Below are 22,898 nucleotides of genomic sequence, written 5' to 3'. Positions count from 1 at the left end.
CTTACAGGGTGGCGGGTGGGTTTTCTAGAGCCCTATGCGATGCAGGGAAGCATTGCGAGACAATCTGGAGGGGGCCCCTTGTCACAGCCCTCGGAAGCTAGCAATGCAACCTGGCAGGCCTGGTTATGCAGCGCGCTCTGGTTCTGCTACTGGCGTTTCCTCGTCGATTTACACGTGGAAGAAGCCCGCGGCTTGTCTGCTTCTTCACTAGCCCGCCCTCTGAACCCCCGTTTTTCATCTCGGAAGAAGCAGCGGAATCTCAACTCCTGCTGTAGACTCGGCGGGAGGTTGCTAGTTACATACATGTAGGCGCAATTGCGTAAAAAGCCATGCAGGGGCCTTTGTTGGCCGACACAGAGACGGGCTGATTGTACGCAATCTCGGCGCTCTCACCCGAATCTGTTGTGCGATCGCCTTTTGAGGTGTCATTGCAAATGGGTTCGCTTGTTGCTTGTTCTCACTAAATCATGCAAGGCGGCATGAACAATTGTTCTTTGATGGCAGTGTGTCGCGCGACCATGGCAACCGAGGTTATCTAGTGAAAGAATTTTCTCAGTTTGACAGGCCTTCTGCTGTTGATCAGCCGTCCCCCCGAGTACGCCGGCCAGTCCCTTCCCGTCTATGCACTGTATTTACGTTGCCAATGGGGACAAACGCGGCCAAATTATGCTCCATATGGTGGCGTCTAGATGATACTCACGACTAAACTGGAGAATCTGACTGTGTCTCGCCGTGTCGGACTGTGGTGCTAGAAGCAGCTATATTTTTCTTACTTGTGGGCCGAGGCCCCCTCGCCTACTCGAGATGTCTCCTCCAGTATTTGTATACCGGGCTTTCGTAGCAATGCTTTGAGGCAACTGCTGGATGAAAGGCTGCAATGGCAATGCTGGCTAAGGTTCTCCATGTTCTAGACGAGAGTCGACTGTCTACCACCAGCTTACATTATATGGACGAGGAGGTTGGACCTCAACTCTCTGTGGCCACGAAAGGCTTTCAGAGTCTAAGTTGCTAGTTAAAGCTTGGCAATGGCTCGAAGCCGTTGTCGGGCTTTTTCTCCAATCGTTTCTCCGTCTCCTGCAAACTCGTTTCTTGGCTTGAGACGGTGCATTGCTACCATTGGCTAAGGCGTTGTGTAACAGATCGGTGCAGCACTTCTGAGACATTGCTGCTGATCATGCAGCCGGCCGCCAATGAAAGGGAAGAGCACTACTGCTAGTAACATGTCGTCACATCACGACTTCTACAGCATGGAAGTTTTCATTATTTTCTCTGCACCCTGTTGAGCGTCTCCCGGGTAGGCGTTGCAGCAGCCATGGAATGCGTCAGAAACAATGAATTGGGCGACTTGAACAATTTTTGGTGACTTTGCTGTTTGCGTCGCAGGAAATGCCAAAACAGGCAAAAACAGGGGCCGCCGATCGCGTCAGATAGCCAAAGACGATCATCACGTGATTCTCCTGAAGACTGCGCCCCTTTAGGTTTGCAGCGCATCAAACGAACCGAAGGAATCGAAATCCTCGTATTCCGATATTCCGACTCTCCTTGACGCGGCATCACCAATTTCTCGTCGCTTGCCAGACCTCGCGAGATTCTACCATGGTGGCCAAGTACATTGCCGGCCTGCGGGCTCTGGCGGCTCGACGGGTCGTGACTCTCGTGGCCGCTGCTTTTGTTCTGGCCAGCGTCATTGTCATTCTTGTCCGGCTCGGGCCGCCCGCGAAGCTCAACGACTTGAAGCTGCCAGACGTCAAGCTGCCCGACATCGACATGTCCAAGCTGCCCAACATCCCCGGATTCTCGGGATCTCACGAGCCGGAGCATTATGAAAAATGCGACAGGAACATTACCGAGCCCCTCAAGCAGTGGAAGGCAGCGCAGCAGAAATATGACAAATTGATGGATGACAAGTTCACGTAAGTTTGCGGGGAGCATTTTGTGTGACGTTGATGCCGTCATTGGGACAGCTCAGCGAGTCCGGTTGTCTGTTTGCAATTGAAATGCTAACCGTTGTTCTTTTTGTTTAGAATCGCGATGCAGACTTATAAGCGGCCCAAGGAGCTCGACGAGACGCTTCGCGTTATCCTGTCCGAGAAGATTGCCTCGCTGCACGAGATTGTCATCATCTGGAACAACCTCGAGGAGAAGCCCCCCGGCAACTTCAAGTCCGAGACGGGCGTGCCCGTGCGTTACAGGGTGTCGGAGCGCAACAGCCTCAACATGAAGCTCCTGCCGGATCCGGACTTCAAGACCCAGGCCGTGTTGCTTTCGGACGACGATGTATACTATAAGCCGCAGGACCTCGAGTTTGCCTTTCAGACGTGGCGCAAGTTTGGTCAGCATCGATTGACGGGAGCTCTTCCGCGTTGTGCAACCCCAGACGCCGAGGGCAACTGGGGCTACGGCTTCTGCTCCAAGGACAGCAACCAGGATGTCTACTCCATGATCATCACAAACCTGTGCTTCTCCCACATGTCCTTCCTCGACTACTACTCGTCCAACAACACGGTCATGCAAAAGGTCCGTGATTATGTCGACGACCACTTCAATTGCGAGGACATTGCCCTCAACTATGTCGTGTCGTATCTCACCGGCACCGGACCCCTTCTGGTCAAGGGCCGCGACAAGTATGTCAACTACGAGCCGGCTCAGGGCATCAGCAAGAAGCCTGGCCACCTCGAGGCCCGAAGCAAGTGCTTGAACGACCTGACAAAGATGTTTGGCTGCATGCCGCTGGTCAATGAGACGGCTCACATTGAGCGTGGCGTTATTGTCTTGTGATTTTAAATCAAGAAGGAAAGGCGAGGGGACCACGGCGTTTTTAAAGACAAACCCTCAGCCTACGGAGTATTGCTTTTTATTTTTATCAGAGCAAATTCATTGGCGGAAGGGATTATTATCTCCGACAGTGGAGTTATCATATACGCGTCAGTCGTCAGACGGTTAATTAATGTCTTGGACGGGGGGATGGACGGGTAAAACGGCGTCGATCTCTTGGCGCGGGAAGCCTTGTTATGACTGGGAATAGAGGGGCGCGAGTTCTTGTGTGAATAGTATTTGTAAAAACCCTGGAGGATCTCTTGTTACTCTACATGCCTGTGTTTTAGTTTTAGAATGAATGAAATAAGTGTGTAGATTTCTCATTCTGAGCAAGCATTTCTTCCCAATTGATATGATTCTGATCATTAGGAGCAATTATGACGATCTTGTCGAATAGCCTACCCCATCCATGTAAGAGACGGATATTCATTCAAACTTCCCCTGATCGTCCAACTTTGGTCCAATCCAAGGCAACCCTTCCTCGTATCATCCTCAACACAACGCATTATCATCACGGCTACAGTATCCTTCTCTCCGTGATGATGCCGGATCTTCCCATCCATCCCAAAGCCGCGTACCCCATGCCCACTCCCAGGAGAAAAAAAAAATACGCCATCGCCAGCACATAGTTTTGCGGGGAGCAGGGCTGCCAAGACACGCCTTTGCTGGATGTGGCACTGGCCTCACGCTTCAGCTTCCACTTGACCCTTGCGCTTTAACCCCCTTTGCAAGTTCCACAAGGGATAAACGTCTCTTGGCATTCGAGGGCGCGCGCGCGCCATGACTAACGTGGTAAAAGATGGCGAGTACAGGCCTTGTTGCTTTTGATATGCTTGCTGCAATGCCTAAAACGCTGTGCTACATACATGATGTGTATATGCCGACGGAGTATTACCATGTGGTCCTCGGCATGTGCGCGGAAGAAGCCGAAGCCTTGCGGAATGTCTGCCGCATTGTCTCCGGAAGGATCCATTGATTCAAACAACTCAAAGGGTTTACATATCGTATATCGGAGGATCTGCACCGCAATCGTACAACGCGCATCGATGAAGCCAGCAATTGCGTCAACAAGGGAAATATATGTGAAGGAGATAATTCCCTCTTTGGGACAGAGGAGCTAGTCCAAGTGCTGGAGCCGCAAAGCGTGGCAAACCACGCCCTTTGTATGCGCGGGGTTTGTCTTTTGCGTAGTATCTGAGAGGAGATCTATATAAAATAGAGAAAAACACCTCAGTACTATTCTTCTTCTTCTTCTTCTTCTTCTTCTTCTTCTTCTTCTTTTCGTGATCAATTTTACATCTTGGAAAAATAACAGCCATGGGGCCTCAGGAGATAACTTTGTTTGACTTGCCTAGCAAGGAGCCATGCGTTTCGTGGTCTTTGAACCCTTGGAAGAGTAAGTACCGGGGATATGTATAAGTGATATATACCATCTCCCATAGATGTTCAGACTACTTGTCCATTTTCCTCTCTATATCAAGTGCTAACGTCTTCATAAAGCACGCTTTCTCTTGAATTACAAGGGCCTTGAGTACAAGACAGAATGGGTAGGCATTATGACCACTCGTCTGGAGTAATTGCAGCTAATGACATGAGCTAGCTCAACTACCCGGAGATTGCGCCCAGAATCAGGCCGCAGTACGCATATATAACCTTCATCAGAGCAAAATGAATTGCTTCTCAAGAACCAACTAACTTTTCCTTCAGCCTCCCGCCCAATGAAACGGGCAGAGCATATTCCATCCCCACGATCCAGTTCCCAGATGGAACGTACGTTATGGAGTCAAGAAAGATTGCAGAGGCCATTGAACAAAGACATCCCTCTCCACCTGTCTACCTAGATGATCCCACCGTCCAAAAGATAGAGCGACTCGTCTTCAAGTCCATCAAGCCTCTCTACCCCCTCCTCATGTACAAAATCTCGCAGGTCATCCTCACTGAAAAGAGCTACGACTACTGGGTTGGCCAATACACCAGGGAATACGGCATGACCCTCGATGAATACGAGCGCCAATTCGGCGGCGAGAAAGCCTGGGCGGCAGCGGAGCCGGCCATGAGTGAGCTGACGGCCATCTTGAAGGAAAAACAGGCTGAGGGACCGTTCTTCTTGGGCAAGGAGGTGAGCTATGCGGATTTTGTGTGGCTGGGCGGATTGATCTTTGTGAAGCGTACCGATGAGAAATTGTTTCAGGAGTTGTTGGATAGGACAGGGGACAGAGCTGCTCATGAGAGACTTTTCGAAGCGTGTGCACCTTGGATGAAGAGGGACGACTATTAATAGAGTAGCAATTCGGTAAGTGCCCGTTGGGCTGAATATAACAGTCCTCGATGATTAAAAGTTGCCTTCCCAGTAAATACTTTCACCCAATAAGCTCTTGCGCTTTCGCCGTCCATCCTGGTGACTAATAAATCCCAAATGCTATATCCCATGTTTGTAGCCCAATATGTGATTCCCCGTATCCTTGATGCCTGTGGTATTGCCAACGCCAATTGAGAAAAAGATGAAGAAAAAAGGCCCGAACCTTCACAAACCAGCCCCCTGCTTGTTCTCGATAGTTCCTCCAAGCCCAACAGTCGCCACATCCGCCGTCTCCCGCTCCAGGAAGCCCATCTTACTCACGTCCTCCCCCAACGACAAGCTTCCCTTGGCCCATTCCACGATGAGCCTGCGAGCTTGCCATATAGCAAGATGCTTATTGTATTTGTGGATTTTTGCAATCACCTTGGTGCGGAGACTCTGTCGCAGCTCTTGGACCCAGTCGTCTTCTACCCATCTGATGTCCTTGCGGGATATGGGACAGAATGCTTCGGGCTGGCCAGAGAGCTCGTCGATTATTGAAAACTCGAGTTTGAACATGGGCGGATTGTTGCAGTAGGTGGCCACGGCGGAAACATTCGCTGCACATAGGGAACCAGCGGCACACTCGGTCAATTTTGTATGTTCTTGAGGCTTCCCTAAGTTGTTCATTAGCTGGATGTACACCTCGAAAAATGATATGGGGAATAGGAGATGCAAACGGCACCAAGCATGTCAGAATGTTCACTCACCACACAATCTTCCTGCCACAACCTCTGCATCCACCAAAAAGTCCAGCTCCGAGCGCAACAAAGCCCCAGCCTTGCAGCTCGACCAGTCATTAAAGACAGCATCCAAGAAACCGTCGATGCTCTGCCTCGTCTTGGTCAAGCTGGCGTTTGGATCCGTCGCACTACCGCACGCATGCAGAATCTCATAGCACTTCTTCAGCTGAACATCGTTCAAGTCATCTGCACTCTTGATGGGCACGGGCTTGAGAGGATAATCGGCTCCAGCCTCGATAGCATCGAAAAGCTTGTCACGCTCACTCTTGACTCTACGGGGTGCTCGTCGAGGAGGTGTCGAGGCGATGGATATGGGCGATGCAGAGGTTCGCAGACGCTTGAGGCTGCGCTGAGGTGTCGAGGTGGTGATTTCTTGGATGCGATTCGCATCGGCGATGGAGGTGGCTCGTCGTCGAATCTCCCTCTGCACTCTCGTCATGCTCGCCAAGTTGTTTATGAAGTCGTCTATGTTCTGCGGCTGCAACGCCGGTATCACCTCCATCTTTTTGAGGTTTGAAGGATAAGAGAGTCAAGTATCCGGTCTTGTGGTCTTGTAGCCTGTGGTCTGGGTTGATGAAGGAAGAAGGCCTTGGTGCATTTCAGAGGAGAAGAGAGATGGTTTGAAGGCGGTGAATTGAAAGTGCCCTGCATCGCAGTTTCATTTTGCTCACATTTCGCAAGTTGAGCGTGCACTTCTGGATGGTTTGTCGTTGGTAACGGGCAGCTGGCAGCGAGTGCTCCTCTGGCTGATGGCGGTGCAATCATCCTGTAGAGCTCCCCTTAGGCACATCTTACCTAGGTCTCTCGACATTCCAGACAATGGCATCAACGACTAAGAGAAAATACATTACACGAAAGAGAAATTAAAAAAGTTATTATGATGGAGAACACAGTTGGTGTTTGTTGTACACGTCCAGTGGTAAAGGGCAAAAAAGGCAAAAATAAATGCCCCCGCACAGATTTGAACTATGGACCTTTGCATTACAAGTGCAACGCTCTACCCCTGAGCTACAAGGGCACTATTTATTGAAAAGCCGGCGACAAATTGCAGCTTATAAGGGCTACGCATTTTATGTGAAGCTGTGGCCGTTTTTTCAACTTTCTTGAACAAACGTCCTGTAGCTTCCTCGTTCATCATTCGGGTTTAAATTGTTTCTCAATGTAATCGTGAGCTGTACTCTGAGGATTAAAGCTTCATGTACTACTGGGACTGCCTCCCACTATATATACACGGATGGACGTGGTCTGTGTGGCTCTGAAAAAGCCACTTGCTTTAACACCTCTGGAGCATTCATGAGTCAGGACGCCGCCACAGACATTGCCACTTTCTCCAAAGTATTTCTCGTTCGGGATCCCTCAGTTGATATGAAGAGCTTCTGTACTTACATTAAAACAAATCACCTCAAAAATGGAAGGCAAAACAAGATAAACACGGCGCCAGAGAGAGAACCAACATGTTACAAGATGCTGCAAAAATGCAAAAAGAGAAACATCTTGTTTCGTGCCCCCACACAGGATTGAACTATGGACCTTTGCATTACAAGTGCAACGCTCTACCACTGAGCTATAAGGGCGCTGATTAGGTAATTGAGATTGACCAATCATGAAATCCCAATCGAGCTTATTGACCATTTGGGCTTTAATTGTCTTTATATGTCTTATCTCATATTCGCTAGAATTTCCATAGTAGTTCTCATCATGCTACCAACTCTTGGGAAGTGCGAAGATGAACTCATCCAGTATACATATACCAAACCCTGTTGATAGTATCAGTTATTTTACTGTCCACTGATGTAAATTGCAATGTTTTAGTATTTCTTGATACTATAATGTACAATTGTCCAGGCACTTTGACATTTAACTCTAGGAACTTGCCTCATTATTTCAACACAACACCACTAATCTCAAACGTCTGCACTTGCCCAGTAGAAAAAGGCACAGAGAATTTCCCGTTATTGATCTTTGTATCCGAATAGCTTTTGTATTGGTCCCCACCACTTGTCTGAGTGCTCCATCGTGGCACTGTTGCACCATTACTGCCGGCAGTCTTGGCACGAGTAAGATCAAAGGTGATAGTCTGAGCACTGCCCCAGTTTGCAGCAACAACGACGAGCTTTTGAGAACCAGAGTCGTAAGCAGCGACAGTGTTGCCATCCGGGGTGGTCAAGATCTGCATGCCGGGCCTGATATGGCGAGTGAGTTGCGCAAGTACAAAGTACTTAGGGTTTGCGGATGACAGTGTCAACTGATCATTATCGCCAACGATGAGTCCCCAACCTGAACCGTCAATTGCCTGCCAGTATACCCAAGCGGTGGGGTGGAGCCAGGTAAAATCAAGGAGCAGGTTTGTATACATCGATTTTCCACTTGCATCTGCATCGCCATATTCACTGTTCCACAGTCTCTTCCCGGCTTGACTTACAAGACTGTAAAGCGTATCACGTCGTCCGCCGCCGCCCTGGTAGCCATGAACATTGACACGCTTAACAACATTCTGCGCAGAGCTGCCTAGACCCTGCCAAGTCGATATGGCCAGGTCGTAACTGGTTTCATCTGATGCAGAAACAAATGACGATAATCCACGTTGCGCAAGCTCAGTGTTCAAGTAACCGATAACCGTAGCCATCGTTGATACCGCAAAATGGCAGCCCTCTTGAGTACCGGTAGGTCCCCAGCCCGACGAAGGCTCGTTAAAGGCCTCGACTGACTGAAACTGGATTCCCCAATTTTGTTGAGCATGTTGAGCAATATTGGCAAGATAAACAGCGTGATTTTGGTAGTTCCATGACTGAAGGTTATCACTCGAGCCGCTTCCCGACGGATTGTGATTAAGGCACATCCACCACATAGGCGAATTGGAGAAGAGCTCAAAGATGTTTGCGCCATTTGCCTTGGCCTTCTGTAACATTGCTCGCTGGTTGGCATCGACATTCCAGTTCCAGCTGGACGAAGCAGGGTCAGTGCTGGCCCAATCGAGCCAATAACCATCAACCTGCCGAGACGGCTTGATGCTCGACGAGACTACCATACTGGAGCCGTTATACGTGTTGGTACTGCATGCGCCAGCATTATAGCGAGCAATGTTGAAGCCCAAGCCCGGCAGGTTCTGGCCATTGATGACTTGGTTGTTCCTAGTGAAGAAGACATTGGCTAGGTCATCGCGGTTGCCAAAGGCTTTCGCCCACCAAGCAAGAGATACACCCCAGCCTTCCCATGTCCCCCAGTTCGAGGTGGGATCAATGGAAAGTGTTGTGTCGGCCCCAGCTGTCTGGAACAGCAGAACAAGGCTTAGCGATGGAATGACAGTTGAGCGCATGGCGATTTATTGAGAAAGTACTACTATTACTGTGCATATAATGTACGATGCAGATTGTACAACAGAAAATTAGTTGAGGCCGTTTGGTCTCCCGATGGCTCATTTTTATATCCATTACGAGACTCTAGCCGACTGGCAATTGGCGCGCCTATTCCAAGATGTCCGCTGCAATGTAACACAAGAGTATGTTCGGCACATATGGTCTCGGTATTGTTTATTGCGAAAGGTTTATAGCGATGCGGAGGCGACACATTTAGGCAGATATAGGGAGAAACAAACTCACGAATATCCATTTTATTTCCACCATTGAGAATTCTTATTGAAAATCCATGGTCTGATGCGCACGCTGTTCCACCTCCCCTCTCACAACAGCACTTACTTCTGTCAAGATATATGATGTAAATAACAGGGCTATTACTGAATATCACCACAATCACCCCAACGGGCTGAAGGCAAAGAACAGTGATGAAGATCAGGCTAATACTACGGAAGAGAGACTCCAAACTGGTAGGTTCCCAATTACATACAATAAGACCCCGCCCCCAAGCTAGCGCTATAATATGCCCCCGATTTGCAAAATAGAGGGAAATGCCTGCAATATGTATTCAGGTTGCAGTATGAGGAAAATACAAGGTGTCACACCTTCAAAGTGTTATGCAGAAGTTTTGGATGCTCACTCGACCAAACTTTTCATATTATATTCTCCTACCCCTAATCTCCTCCTCTACAGAACGAAAACAAACTTATATACTTCATCCTTTATCCAGTTGCGCGTTAAAGCATATTGGACAGATGCTTGAGCTATATACATGTACATATACCTGTAGTCAAGGGCGTAAAGCATTATGCAACCCACGCGACGGCAGGCAGATCCTGTGTCCCAGACAAATCCCTCTTGCCGGTTGCAGGACCAGCGTGGTGACAGATGCCATTGACACACGTATAATCCGCGTTACAAGGCTGAGATGCGCTGCAATCCCAGCCACCGCATCCCCAGGTGCAGTCTTTGCAGTATCCTCCAACACAAGAGTAAGCAGATTGGCAAGGAACGGAACTGCTACAGTCCCAACCCTCACAGCTAGAAAGATTCAGTTGTCAGCTTGGTTCCTTGATGCATTACTGTGATGACGTAAAAGAGAGTGAAACTTACCCCCAAGTACAAGTATCCTTGGGATAGGATGAAGGTGGAGGAGGTGGTGGTGAACTGCTAGAGCTTGGAGGTGGAGGAGGAGTGCCAGAGCCTCCATTTGGGGGCGCTCCAACGAAGCTCCAGTCTTGCTTTGTCGTCTTGCTATTGGCCGTCGAAATAGCATTCTTAAGGTTTCCCTTTCCACTGTTGAAGCCGACCTCGAAACCGTCATAGCCGGTACAGCAGCCGCTTGAGCAGGACTGGGTACCATCGCTACCTGGGATCATTTGCCAGTAAGTCTTTACCGTTATTTGTTAGCATCGGAACAAAAGCTTCAACAAGGAGTTGGATGGCGCCTGAGATGTGAGATTATACATACCCATGGAATACCTTGAGCGTTAAGAGAGGCAGCTTGGGCGTCGAAGTTGGAACTGTAACTGGTCTGGACTCCCCATTCTTCGACATGGAGAAGCTTGTTGTTGGCAGCGGCGGTAGACTCAAAGCCTGGCAGAAGATAACCCCAGGTAGAAGCATCGCCGACATAGGCGTGGATGCTAATGATGTCGATGGCTGAGCAAGTCAGAGCCTTGGAGAGGAGGTTATAGCCGTGGACCTGGTCACCGCCAATGCCTCCGGTTGCGACCTTGATGTTGGAATCCGTAATGTACTTCTTGAAGTTCTGGGCTCGGCCGCAGAGCCAGTTGGAAGGATCGCCGTTTTGTCCATCGTTGGTGAACTGGAAAGGTTCGTTCTGTAGGTCAAATGCCAAAATGGCATCAGACCAGTTACCCCACGCAAGGCCGCTGCTGGGCGACTTGTAGGTCAGGATGGCCTTGATACGAGCGTCGTATTGAGCCTGGGCTTGAGCGTTGCTATAGAATGAAGTCCTGTAGGTAGTGCAATAAATATCACAGCCGTTGGGTGTATTGACGCTGGTGGAATGAATGACATTTCCATCATGGGGAGAAATGATAGCTTTCATTCCCTTTGCGGCAAGTTGAGCGAGAACTTTGTCAACCTTTGCGAGATTGTCCCAATTGTATGATCCAATGGTTGTTTCGAAATCATCAGCATACGTGACAACGTTGCTGCCTTTATCACAACCAGTCGAATGCTTGTTGATCCAAAGGCGAACCACCTTGGCACCATAGCTGGCAAGAGTGTCGATGTAATAAGCTTGGTCAGACGCCGAAAGTCCAGGAAGGAAATACAAGCTGGATCCTGCAAAAGAGTTTGAAGCAGCAGCGAGGCTAGAGGCGGCCAGAGCAGACGCCGCAATGTTGAGCTTCATGATGAGCCTGTGAGTCTTGTACTTGTACTAGTAGTAGGCAATTGTCGAGTGTGTCTTGAGGATTGCTATCTAACAACAGTGGGATTCCCATCATCTTTATAGATTTCCAGAATCAATGCCATATTTCGTCTTCATGTGCAAAATCCTTTCAGGTTAGGCCCTATGAACTCTCTGTCAGGTACCTCTGCTGTGAGCCTCTTACAACATGAAGCTGAATATCATCAACCCCACGTAGGAGCAGTTACCCAGCTCTGGATCCATGAGCCCCCACTGCGCAGGTCAAGGTCGAAATAGGAAAACGGAAGGACACGTTCCGATTCTGTATGTGATCTAATACAAGTCTGATCATGTCTTTCGGCACTTATTCCGCGCTAAAGTCTGGATGCCGTGGGCTCCCGTTCATGACAGCTAGCGACATCCCGAACCCCAGCCTATTGGTTGTGGTTTGTTTCATCTTCCTTTTCCAGTAAGTGGTGATGCCGTCTACTTCCGCTGCTTTTTCGGCCCGACTGTATCAGGAAGTTCAGTAAAGAAGGAATCGATTCCTCGGCGCCACAAGGATTCGGTGGCTCGAGCGCTGACATTAGTTGCGTTGCATTGGCTTCTAGGCTGAAGCCTTCTAGCTAGGGTAACGCATCATGAGCCTCATTGGGTCAAAAAAAAGTGCGGTAAGAAATGTCAAGAAATTGGTCCTCAATGTGGCGCATTATGCGAAGGATGCAGAAGCAATCTAGGGCTAGTATAAGCACATAGGGGATATGTTTGTTACGACCAGGAAGTGTAATAACATATTGGAACAAAGGTTGCCTCAATTAGTTGTGAAGTTGTATACTAGTGTGTTGTCTTTGGTAACAATAGCCATTAGACCTCCACCAATGGACTATCTGTATTAACGGAAATTAGACCACAAGCACAGTTAAAAACAAGGTTAAACAAACACTTCGGTTTCGACTTCTCCCCAAACTGTGTGCATGTAAGCACGCTGCACCTAGCAGGTTACGGATTTCCGCATTGAAGTGGCTTCAATCTAAACTGGGGCGACATATTCACAAGCAAAAATACGTGTATGGTCCCCCACCTAGCTCGCAATTACATGAAAGAAAAGAGCGACAAGGCTGCCGCAGGACCGAGGTCATGCCACGTAGGATATGTAGCCTGACTATTCGATACGAGTTGTTGCTGCCTGGGGTTTTCACTGGTCAACTGTACGAGCCGTATAGTCGTATGTCGGTCATAGTAAGCTCAGCGGCGGCGAAAGGGGCACCACACCCCTCGACCAGCCATGGCTATTGGAAGACTTGATCTCAGCCATAAACAACAAGATTGCCTGTCAGATACTTGATAGGGCTACACCGAAAAACGGAGACTGAGAGCAAAGTTTACAGTATGTTGTTACCTGCGAAGAGGCCTCTTTTGTGTCGAGGCCAGAGATCATTACGGGATAGTCCATTGTTGACTCCCTATAGAGCATTAACGTTTGTAATACTAGTGACAACATTCCATGATAACTGGCTCAATGAAAACTGTTTCAAACCATTGGGTAGTTCCAGCGAATAGTGAGGAGAGAATAATCTCTAATACATGTATGCAACGTTGTCATTGGTGATCCACCAAGCAACTACTCCATCAAGAGCCTCAACTGTCTCACTCTGCATATCTAAGGCCTTGCTGTTCTACTATTACTAACAATTTACAAACTCCTCATTATCGTAAACTCGTATTCCTAGTTTATCCCATTGGGAAGTTGTTCCGAGGCACCCTGACGTTTATTTGATACATAGACGCCTGGCACTACTAACCCGCCACTCCGTGAATTAGAGTAAACTCCAGCACGATAAATGCAATGTATCCGATAACCATAGCTCCACCTATCCAGCGAGAAAACCTGGCGCCAAACCAGACTGTGGCGGTGAACACAGCCGTTGAAGCCCATAATACTGCCAGTTCTGAGACAGTCACGTTGCCCCCTTTCAAGGTTCCCTTTGTGTCAATCATAATGATGCCGCAGCAAAGTGACAGGAGGAAGATGTTGCTACCAGCGCAGTTGGCGACGAGAATCCCAGTGTGACCACGGTAACCACTCATGACAGCAATAAACTTCTCAGGAAGTGTAGTGGCAATGGCAATAATGATGACGCTGAAGAGTACGTCCGAGATACCAAGTTGATCGATGATGTTGATTGCCGCCTGCGAAATCACGTAACCGGCAAGACATATGGCGAGGAACCCAAAAGATAGATAGAATCCATGATAGCTAAGCCGTTGACGGTTGCGGCGCTGCCTGATGTTTGTGTTAGAGTTATCAGCAAGTAGCCCTGTTCTACTTCCCACAGAACTTGCGTCGTCAGAGCTACCATCATCATCATCACTGTCATCTGAATCTTCTGGAGCCGTAAGAATTCCCCGGCCAATTGCCAGAGCGATGAGTAGGAAATAGACGCCGAATACTGCCACCAATAGAGGCCCACAAACTAGCCAAGTGATTCTTGTCGCGAAGTAGATGATTGGAGTCACCAATGTGGTTAAGACGAGAGTCATAAGAGAATATATCCGAGAGCTCCTATCGAATTCGATCGGCTGTCCCTTCTCATAACATAATAGACCGAGAGAAAACGCGCCTAGGATGTTGGAGATGGCCGAGCCAACCACGTTACCAATGGCCAAAGAGGAACGCCCTTGGGCCAGAGACGCGACAACAACAGCAAGCTGATAATATCAGCATTCATACCTACCCTAAATTCATAGATTAGGTTTAATTGATATAGCTACCTCTTCCCATTCTGCACCTGCTGTAAGCAGTCCAATAACCACCTCCGACACGCCTATGCGTCCTGCGATTGCAGTTGCATGAGCGATAAACTTATCGGCGCCAAACTCGAGCAGAAATAGCGTTGAGATGAAGGCGCCGATATTAAACGCAACCACGCTTGTCTGCGCCATCATAAAGAGTCGACAATCTCTTCTTGGCGCAACTTAAGCATGATGGATCTGAATTAGCCAAGAAGCATGAATCAGCATCTTGGCCTTAACCCTGGCTACTTGGTGGGGTTTACATCAAATGACATCAATTGATGGAGCTACTGTAAGCTTCCAGGTTGCTAAATAATGTGGCTGCGCTGCAGTTTAGTTGTATTAGTGAATTGTAAAATGACAATTGTTCGCCAGAAAAAAGTCCTCTCAAATGGAAACTCGAATGCGACTTATTTACAGCTCCTGCCTTCAAGATGACAGCCAATTGTCTTTTAAAAAACGATACTGATGAAGAAATAAAGATCAATTTTCACTGCGCTTTGCCTGGTCCAATTCATGGAATTGAGGCTAAAGGCAATTACATCTTAAAACAGACTCTGAAGAATGAATGTAAAGTTACAATAACTGAAACCATCAGCTTGGGTATCCATCCACATGCATTCCCATCAACTCAAACGAACATGCCAGTCCATTCACCATTATTAGTCCTGAACCATTTTCCACATAATTATTTTCCACGCTCGGGTACGTCAGATGCAAAGTCCACACAAACTTAGTTGGCTCCGGGATACACCATGCCGCCAGTGTTTGACTTATACTGCTCCGAGTTGCCGTTTCTCAAGAGCGCTTCCCGGTGCTCCGTCTCCTTCTCGAGCTGAATCAGGTTGCAGCAACCACAGCAAAAAGATTTTGCAATGTCCTCGATGCAGTTTCCCTCGAGGTTGTACTTTTCGCGGATCGAGGCACGCTGCATGCTGGCGAGGATCCAGTGAAGACCACAGCAGCCGGAGCCGCAGAAGAGAAGGCACTACAAGAGGCAGAGCATGTTAGTGAGACGTTCAAGAGATGGCTCATACCAGCGGTGCTGTGCGAGAGTAAAGACATACAGAGGTGTTGACGGGCTCATAGCCGTCCATGTTGCCATTCTTGTTAACTCGGTGGTGAACCTTGCCGAATGTGACACAGGGGACACAGCAAGTGATGAGGCAAAGGTCAATGGGGTTGAAGCAGTCGAAGAGGTGCGTGGCCCAGCCAATAGCGCCACCCGGTGATCTCGAGTTGATGTGGTCGCCAGGTCGAGACAAGACATCGTTGAATCTCTCCTTCCAGTGATTCACATCGTTATCGTCGATAGGGCCACCCTTGGCAGGAGCAGAAGATTGAACGGGTGCCTGAGCAGGAGCCTGAGCAGGAGCTGCAACAGGAGCAATGGGGGTATCAGTGGGAGCAGACATCTTGATCGTAAGTTTTGGGTATCAAAAGAGGCTGTAAACGGTGTGAATGAGTGACAAAGGGTGAAATAGAAGGAGCTTCAAATAAGTTGTTAGAGAGCGTGTGGATGACGGAAGAAGAGATCAAGAAGCTTCGTAGTCAACATCGGCTCTGAAGAACATCTGCTGTCTAATATATATAGCTAGATACTACACGAATACGGAGGACTAGCCTGGAAGCCAAACATTCCGTCTCTTTCAGCATCGGATTCCTTCACGCAGAGCCGCAAACATATGCAGTCCGCCCGAGGCAGACTGGTACCCTATGATGCCTATCCTATCCAAAGGGGGGCCCAGCCGTAAGATTGCCGGGTCATCAAGCCCAGGAGGCTGTCAGTGGCTGTTTAGTTTACTATTGATAGTAATAAGCATACTCGGTCCCACGCGCGAGAGCCCAGACATGGTCATTGGCTCTCGTCAACGCCGCCAAAAGGCACGCTCAAACACATTTCATCTAGCGTCAAGACGACGTCTTTCAGCCCTGCTAAACTAATTTCAGCCGCGTTTGATACCAGTTGGGTAAAAGATTGCTGTGATTGGCAACCTTGCCCAAACAATACATGGGTATAAACGCCATCGAGTCGTACAGCTGAGCAAAGGAGATTACGAAATGGGCGATGCCTTTTGGTAAGTGTCTTTGGGTTTACAAGGCCGTGTCTAAGAAGAAAAAGCAAAAAGCAAAGAGAAGCCTAAAAAGCCAATACGAGTGGGCAAACGACGGCTGCAGGAAAAGACGAAGGATGTGAAAGATGGTGGTGGTGCCCATGATATGATACATCAAACTCTGTCGTCTCACGCACATGAAGCGGGCTTGCATAGGCCGAAGCCGAGTATACCGCGTCTTTCTCGGCAGTCGTGTCCCTCCGCCATTTGGTCGCCTATCACCACTCTGCAAGCTATCGCTCGAGCTGAACAGCCAAACGGAAGCTCGCTCAAAAGTCACGGGCTGCCGCTACTGCAAAGGACTTCTCGTGCTAACGGCATTCGCGAGCAAGGTTGCCTAGGATAATGCAAGCTTAGTTTGCTTTTTCCTTCCCAGCCGGTTGACTCACATGACGCCACGACTGGATGTGAAGCAAGAGGCTGCATGGGGAAATTGCAGTGAAAGCCATCAAGGGGAGACTTCTCGCATGAAGGCTTGTCAGAGAAAGAGCTTTTCGCGAGATGTTTAAGCCAATGGGTGATATTTTTAGTTGACCGGCTTCAGGGTCACAGAGCTTCCCTCGACGCTAAATCACCGCCAGGGGTGTCTCATTGGCCCAGGAGAAAAGAGGAGAGAACTCGCTCAGGCCATAAACGTCTGTAGGCTGTTCCACAATCAACCCAAGTGCGTCTTGGCGACAGCTGTGGCTTTTAGAGCTGAGATCCCTGCTCTCTCAAGAGCTTCCCGATATCCCCGCCGGCATGGTACAATTAGCTCCGGTTGGGCGTCTCGGAACCTGGTTTTGGTGTTTTTTTCTTTTGTTTTCTCCCTCACTGTTTTCTTCGTGATTTGATTTCTCCTTTTCTTTTCGGACTAGTAGTGGTGAGGCTGAAGTTTGGGCTGCGTGATGAGACCGTTTCCGGCTAGGGGTGGTGGAGATGGGCAGACCGGTGAGCGTCCGGCATTGAACAAGATGAACCAGGTTTGACAAGACAGGTACAAGCCGGTATTAGTACTGATGTTCCCTTCGGTAGTTTTGAAGCGTGCAATAAGTTGCATAGAGTGATAGAACGAGCTTGGTTGGTGATGGTGGCTCACCCCTTACAGAGACAGAACCAACTAGCAGCAACAGCTTGAACTCTTTTCCATGGACCAACTGGGCCTTTCAAGAGAGTTCCCCCGAATCGTTCGGCATTGATCTCCCCGCCCAGATACAAAGTCAAAACTTTACAAGGAGTCGGACGATCACTCCATGATTCTACCAGGGGGTTCTCTAGCTGCAGTAAACCCATGTTCCGGGCAGGACACGAGGCGTAAGCCAAATGCACTGTGCGGCCTAGACTTAGGTACCTTTCCGGGTGAACTGAGCGCTTGCAATTTCGTCTCAGTCCTGCAATCCCGAGGTGGAGATTCAGCTTTCACGGCTTTCACGTGTTTTGATGATTAGCTCAAGATAGGTGGGCTCCTTGCAACCTAGAGTTGCATGCTGGTGTTGTTTTGAAGGCCAAGACGGCATAACACGCATTGCCTAAAAGAAGTTTGAAGCTACAGCTCTAGGTCGCTGTTGGGGAGTCTCTTTTATTACCCTACAATCTCCGTGAAGTAGTAAGGAGCCACTTAGAATGCATGTGTAGATCGATATAAATGTCATGAAAGAGTGATAATGTATTTACTTGATAGCTGTTGATCTCCAGTCAACTCGATTAAGCTATTGCATATAGCCTAATAAGAATACATCATACCATATTGCTACGGGACGAAGTTTTCAACCCCACCACAAGCTTTCAGTTATCAGAGTGAGGTCTAGACGCATACATGAATGTTCCAAGATGATCATGAAAATAAATTGAGTCAGCTACAGTTTCCATCAAGCATATTTTATCCTCGGCTAGGTAGTCTCTAAAATGTGATAGGCCGCCCATCTTGTATGATCCTCATACGATATATGACCTTCTCTTGACCACCTGCGCAATTGGGCCAAGTCGAGTGTACCAAGTGGGCTCCATCTCTAGCTCAATCGAACCCGATCTTATCATTGTGTTGGTTGCAAGATATTGATTAAGCCGAATACCGATCTAGCCAAGATGTCCACTGTCGTTGGGCGGGGTTAATCTATGAATGTGCCAGCGATATGATTCCTCGTGACGCGGAATCGAACATCAAGACGCCAATCAAGCTCATATAAAATGTCACAGAAATATCCCTGGCCGGGCGTCTCAATCGCGCCAATTCCCGCCAAGAACACCACGGCTCTCCTCATCATCCACAGCCAGTACGGGTATCGCGACGTTGCCGCGTGGGGAGATGGCACCTCTAACCCTGGCTACGAGAACAATATTTCCAGTCTTATTGCCAAATTCCGCAGCATTTTTGCGGCTACTCCCCAGGGCGAGAGGCCAGTCATTATCCACGTCCAATTCAAGACTGTGTGGACCGATTCTCCCCTCTTCACAGGCAAAGTCGGTCCTTATGGCGTGAATGGCGAGGAGAAGCGTGCCATAGATTTCCTAGAATGCTCAGTTCCGCTGATACAGAGGCGGGAAGGCCCCGTCTTTGTGTACACGTTTGATGAACCCGATGCTCCGCCTCCGCCACCCAAACCAGATGATCCTGCTCGTCCAGTTTCAGACGAGATCCTGATGACGTCTCATGGCCACAGTGTTTTCATTAATACGCCTCTGCAGCATTTGTTGAACAAAAAGGGCATCAAAACATTGCTTATTGCCGGGATTCCGACGGATCACGCTGTTAGCACGGCTGTGCGCTCAGCTCAGAATCTCGCTCTTACCGGGAAGTGGGGAGGCCAAGGCAATATGGATGATGTTGCACTATCTTCTTTATGGACCGATGGATCTGGGGTGTATGCGTCCTTGGAGAAACCCGATGGAGGACAGAGTGAGCTTGTCGTTGACATGCCTCGGATCATCCTTGTTCACGACGCAACGAGGACGTTTGGAAAAGGAGGAGTGGATGCTGAAACAGTCCATCGCGTACATGTAGAAAGCTTGAAGGAGTTTGCTGAAGTGCGAAGTACTTCCGAAGTCATCAGTGCATTGAGTCAAGATTAAAGGTGAGACACACGGAAGCGGTAATGGCGCTTAACTACTAAATCATTCAAAGAATTCCCGCCTGAGCTGGAGTTGAATATACTCTAACTAGTCTCTAATTTATCATACCACGCTGACGTGAAGTATTCTATATCCTATAGATCTTTTGTACCCAAATAGATGAGGCCCAGACAAATTCAGGCAAAGTTTGGACGCTGATCAACCTCTCGTGGAGTGACATCGAACTTGTCAACGTGATCCTTGTATACCTTTTCATTACAAGTAGGGACGCAAGGGCTCATGGACCAGGCTGTCCCGGAAACAGAGGCATCGAGCTCAAGATTCCATTGCTTCACAAGATCTGTGCATTGGCCACCCTTGAATCGGATGACTTTGATCAGCGGCCTTTCCTTCTTCACATACTCTAATATCTCGTCAAACGTGCCCATATTGTTATAGAGCTCGTAGATGCGGTTGTTTTCGATAAGAAGCTCTAGGCAAGTGATGTTGGTGAAAAGCCTAAGGGCCTTCATTATCGTGTCGTGAGCCCATCGGAGCTTTGGTGTGAAGCTGTCATCAGCGTGTCGGTCGCAGGTAATCACCCCAGGTACATTGTAGCAACGCTTAACACGACAATTCAAGACTTTATCATCGAATCTTAATGTCAAGACCCTGACACTTTCTCCAATGCTACCACCAAGAAGCATGCTGCTTGTGCAATCGGACATCAAAAACTCTTCCTCGTCTCCGTGTGGGATCTCACCAAACTCCCGTGTAATGACCACTTGTAATCGCCTCTGACGCCAGTAGGCAAGGCTTCCCTCTTCCCACATCTGTTTGCAGGATATCATCAGGTTGAAAACGTTGGAATAGGCTTTATTGCTACGGGTGCCTCCATGCAGTCGCTGATTGAACCAGAGCTGCTCGATTCTGCCGAGGCACGCTGCGTATTTGTCCCACGGAATCTTCTTATTTGGCCAGTGAACCTTGGGGCTCTTGTTGAAGTGAATGAAGTGCATGAGAGCAAGAGTAAAGGGATTCTCGTCATCATGTCTCTCTTCGTAGTCTTTGATGATCATGAGCAGATCAAAATCTCGCTCTTCCCATAGCTCATTAAAGATCTTTAGGCGAACCTCTAGTGGCATCTTTAAGAGATGCAGCCTTGGATAAAGTGATGGAGGAGGGGCTTGACGGTCTCCTCGCTGAGGTGCAGCTACGCTGGTGGAAGCTCGTTGATTTTGGTTATTGATAGAGAGTTGACTATTTTGAGACATTTTATATAGTGATAGACAATAAAATGCTACAGGAGGCTTAAAAGACAGTGTTATTCTAAGTCGATGTTCATGAATGGTGAGGATATCACTCAATGCCAAGCAAAGAACGGCTGTATTATTGAAGTGAAGATGGAAATAACATCGCGGGACAACGCAGAAATAAATAGTACATGGAAACATTTGGACAAGGCTGCTTGGGCAATACCTGAGAGGGTGTGATTGCATGTCTCTCGTGCAGTAGATGGATGCATATAAAAAGCAAGGTTACGATGGCACAGTGCGAGAATCCCGAATGAGCGAGCTCGGGGAGGTATTGAGCTGAAGTCCTTTTGCCCCCGGTGCGTTAGATCCAATCAAAGCATCCCACCTGGCGGTTGGGAGGAATCGAGTGAAACATACATACGCATGGATTCCATCGCACATAGGCGAGGTAATACTACTGCTGCAGCTGCACAATAGTTCCATGCTTTGTTGGAGTCTATGATGGTATAAGAGGGATTGAGCATTGTCTATTTTTGTCTATCTATGGCTTATACGGAAGAGTGCCATGTATACGGAGTAAAATTCGGGGGCATAAAGTCGTAATTGTTGTTGATACATGTAGATATGATACAGGCTGAAGTCATCCCTTCGTGGTACATGTAGGTTCGTAAAGACTCGACCGCTGTACTGACGTGTAAATCTTTAAAATAAAAAGAGAGAAGATGTCGTTAGAGTAGTTAAAAGGAATAGTCCTTCAGACGGTCTTGTGACGATTGTACAATCGTCTTTTCGACTTCTTCCAGCCTCCGCATCAATGCGCCATCATACGGAGGAGACTCCATCATGGCCATGACAAAGGGACCTTGGCCACCCCAAGTACAAGCGTGCAACTGATTGCGCAATTGCGAAATGAGACTATTCACCTTCTTGTTCGTGAATAGCCCTGCAGAGTTCATCTCCATCAGCATGTCGAGCGCCGAGTTGGCGTCACCGAAGCGGTGCCAGTGAATCTCTGCCAGCTTGGAGTAAAACGGCGTGGAGACACCGAGAACAAACGATGGCAAGCCGAGCTCTTTGATGCGGGGGAGAATCTGGAAGATGTATGGAGACGGGCGAGCAAAACCCGTGTCGAAGAGATCGAGAGCCGTGCTGAGGAATCGTGAATACAGCGGGCCGTGGATGCTCATCACGCGCTCCTCATCCTGTGAGGCCATTTCCGATGCCGATTGCTCTCCTTCGCCCTCCAATAGAACAGACTGCTTCTTGGGTTTTCTGCCCTTTGAGACGTCTGACCGCTTTGCCTGTGCTATATGCAGCTTTTCGGGCAGAGAAAAAACTTCCTTCTCCATCACACTCCACAGCTCGGCATCAGTTTTGCATTCCTTCATCAGAGTTTCCACTCTTTCGCACTCTTCGCTTCTCGCAAGCTCCCGCTCTGCACGCTCTGCCCATGTCGCCTCATCAGCACCGTCCAGCTCCATCATCTGGGCATCTTGTCCCGAGTCCGAATCCCGAGGCTTGACTTCATACAGGCCGAGTGCAACTTGTGCAGCGTTTTGGAGCGATCTGGGATACCGGCTTAGGAATTTCTCCCGAAAGTCAGTGATGCGGGCCTTTTCCTTGAGTGAACGAGCCGAGCCAGGGCTGTCCTTTTCGCTGCCCGTAGATGCATCGCTGAGGTTTTGAAGCCCATCTTGCAGATGCCGGATAGGGCTTCTTCTCTTTGCAGGTGGCATTTTCCCCTCGGCGATTTCATGGAAAATGCCCTTGAAGATCTGAGCTTCTGAAGGTGTGATGGTAGAAACACGCTCCGCTTCAATGTTGGCCAGCTCTTGGTCTCCAGACTCCCATTGGAAGGGGATGGCATTATCTGCAGGCCTTTTGACCCGTCTTGCAGAGTGAGCCAAACGAACGAGATTCAGCGCAACAAAGGGTCCCCTGACAGCCCGTCGAAGGGTCTGTGTTTGATACAGGAACGGAAGCATGGTTGAAGCCATTGTTGGCATGAAAATATTTTTGATGCCCAAAACCTGCTGCTTCGACACCCGAGTCTTCGAAAAATCAGATGCAGCGACTG

At 48.7% G+C, this 22,898-nt stretch overlaps 10 protein-coding genes across 10 annotated transcripts; 3 read left to right on the top strand and 7 right to left on the bottom strand.

Annotated features, from left to right (window-relative positions):
* Positions 1 to 1,596: 1,596 nt before the first annotated feature.
* Positions 1,597 to 2,778, top strand: T069G_03582 (glycosyl transferase family 64 domain-containing protein; the record flags this gene model as incomplete). The annotated part of the gene is made up of 2 exons (XM_056170792.1): positions 1,597 to 1,913; positions 2,025 to 2,778. The coding sequence occupies 2 exons, from the start codon at positions 1,597 to 1,599 to the stop codon at positions 2,776 to 2,778; spliced, it is 1,071 nt and encodes a 356-aa protein (XP_056031684.1).
* Positions 2,779 to 4,134: 1,356 nt separating this feature from the next.
* Positions 4,135 to 5,095, top strand: T069G_03581 (uncharacterized protein; the record flags this gene model as incomplete). The annotated part of the gene is made up of 4 exons (XM_056170791.1): positions 4,135 to 4,213; positions 4,318 to 4,364; positions 4,418 to 4,455; positions 4,525 to 5,095. The coding sequence occupies 4 exons, from the start codon at positions 4,135 to 4,137 to the stop codon at positions 5,093 to 5,095; spliced, it is 735 nt and encodes a 244-aa protein (XP_056031683.1).
* Positions 5,096 to 5,341: 246 nt separating this feature from the next.
* T069G_03580 (uncharacterized protein) lies at positions 5,342 to 6,400 on the bottom strand (the record flags this gene model as incomplete). The annotated part of the gene is made up of 2 exons (XM_056170790.1): positions 5,342 to 5,715; positions 5,866 to 6,400. 2 exons carry the CDS (start codon positions 6,398 to 6,400, stop codon positions 5,342 to 5,344), a joined length of 909 nt encoding a protein of 302 aa, XP_056031682.1.
* Positions 6,401 to 7,777: 1,377 nt separating this feature from the next.
* Positions 7,778 to 9,214, bottom strand: T069G_03579 (o-Glycosyl hydrolase family 30 domain-containing protein; the record flags this gene model as incomplete). Its single annotated transcript, XM_056170789.1, has 1 exon — positions 7,778 to 9,214. One exon carries the CDS (start codon positions 9,212 to 9,214, stop codon positions 7,778 to 7,780), a length of 1,437 nt encoding a protein of 478 aa, XP_056031681.1.
* An 843-nt stretch (positions 9,215 to 10,057) lies between these two features.
* On the bottom strand, positions 10,058 to 11,634 carry T069G_03578 (cellulase (glycosyl hydrolase family 5) domain-containing protein; the record flags this gene model as incomplete). The annotated part of the gene is made up of 3 exons (XM_056170788.1): positions 10,058 to 10,292; positions 10,365 to 10,642; positions 10,723 to 11,634. The coding sequence occupies 3 exons, from the start codon at positions 11,632 to 11,634 to the stop codon at positions 10,058 to 10,060; spliced, it is 1,425 nt and encodes a 474-aa protein (XP_056031680.1).
* A 1,794-nt stretch (positions 11,635 to 13,428) lies between these two features.
* On the bottom strand, positions 13,429 to 14,574 carry T069G_03577 (sodium/calcium exchanger protein domain-containing protein; the record flags this gene model as incomplete). Its single annotated transcript, XM_056170787.1, has 2 exons — positions 13,429 to 14,340; positions 14,404 to 14,574. 2 exons carry the CDS (start codon positions 14,572 to 14,574, stop codon positions 13,429 to 13,431), a joined length of 1,083 nt encoding a protein of 360 aa, XP_056031679.1.
* A 583-nt stretch (positions 14,575 to 15,157) lies between these two features.
* Positions 15,158 to 15,839, bottom strand: T069G_03576 (PLAC8 family domain-containing protein; the record flags this gene model as incomplete). Its single annotated transcript, XM_056170786.1, has 2 exons — positions 15,158 to 15,412; positions 15,492 to 15,839. 2 exons carry the CDS (start codon positions 15,837 to 15,839, stop codon positions 15,158 to 15,160), a joined length of 603 nt encoding a protein of 200 aa, XP_056031678.1.
* A 2,865-nt stretch (positions 15,840 to 18,704) lies between these two features.
* On the top strand, positions 18,705 to 19,586 carry T069G_03575 (isochorismatase family domain-containing protein; the record flags this gene model as incomplete). Its single annotated transcript, XM_056170785.1, has 1 exon — positions 18,705 to 19,586. The coding sequence occupies one exon, from the start codon at positions 18,705 to 18,707 to the stop codon at positions 19,584 to 19,586; it is 882 nt and encodes a 293-aa protein (XP_056031677.1).
* Positions 19,587 to 19,762: 176 nt separating this feature from the next.
* On the bottom strand, positions 19,763 to 20,710 carry T069G_03574 (uncharacterized protein; the record flags this gene model as incomplete). The annotated part of the gene is made up of 1 exon (XM_056170784.1): positions 19,763 to 20,710. One exon carries the CDS (start codon positions 20,708 to 20,710, stop codon positions 19,763 to 19,765), a length of 948 nt encoding a protein of 315 aa, XP_056031676.1.
* Positions 20,711 to 21,558: 848 nt separating this feature from the next.
* On the bottom strand, positions 21,559 to 22,818 carry T069G_03573 (uncharacterized protein; the record flags this gene model as incomplete). The annotated part of the gene is made up of 1 exon (XM_056170783.1): positions 21,559 to 22,818. One exon carries the CDS (start codon positions 22,816 to 22,818, stop codon positions 21,559 to 21,561), a length of 1,260 nt encoding a protein of 419 aa, XP_056031675.1.
* Positions 22,819 to 22,898: the final 80 nt, after the last annotated feature.

The sequence above is a fragment of the Trichoderma breve genome, chromosome 2, assembly GCF_028502605.1.
Source record: "Trichoderma breve strain T069 chromosome 2, whole genome shotgun sequence".
In the NCBI taxonomy this organism is placed as follows: domain Eukaryota; kingdom Fungi; phylum Ascomycota; class Sordariomycetes; order Hypocreales; family Hypocreaceae; genus Trichoderma; species Trichoderma breve.
Note: the sequence above shows the minus strand (reverse complement) of the source record. Positions and strands in the feature narration are given on the sequence as shown.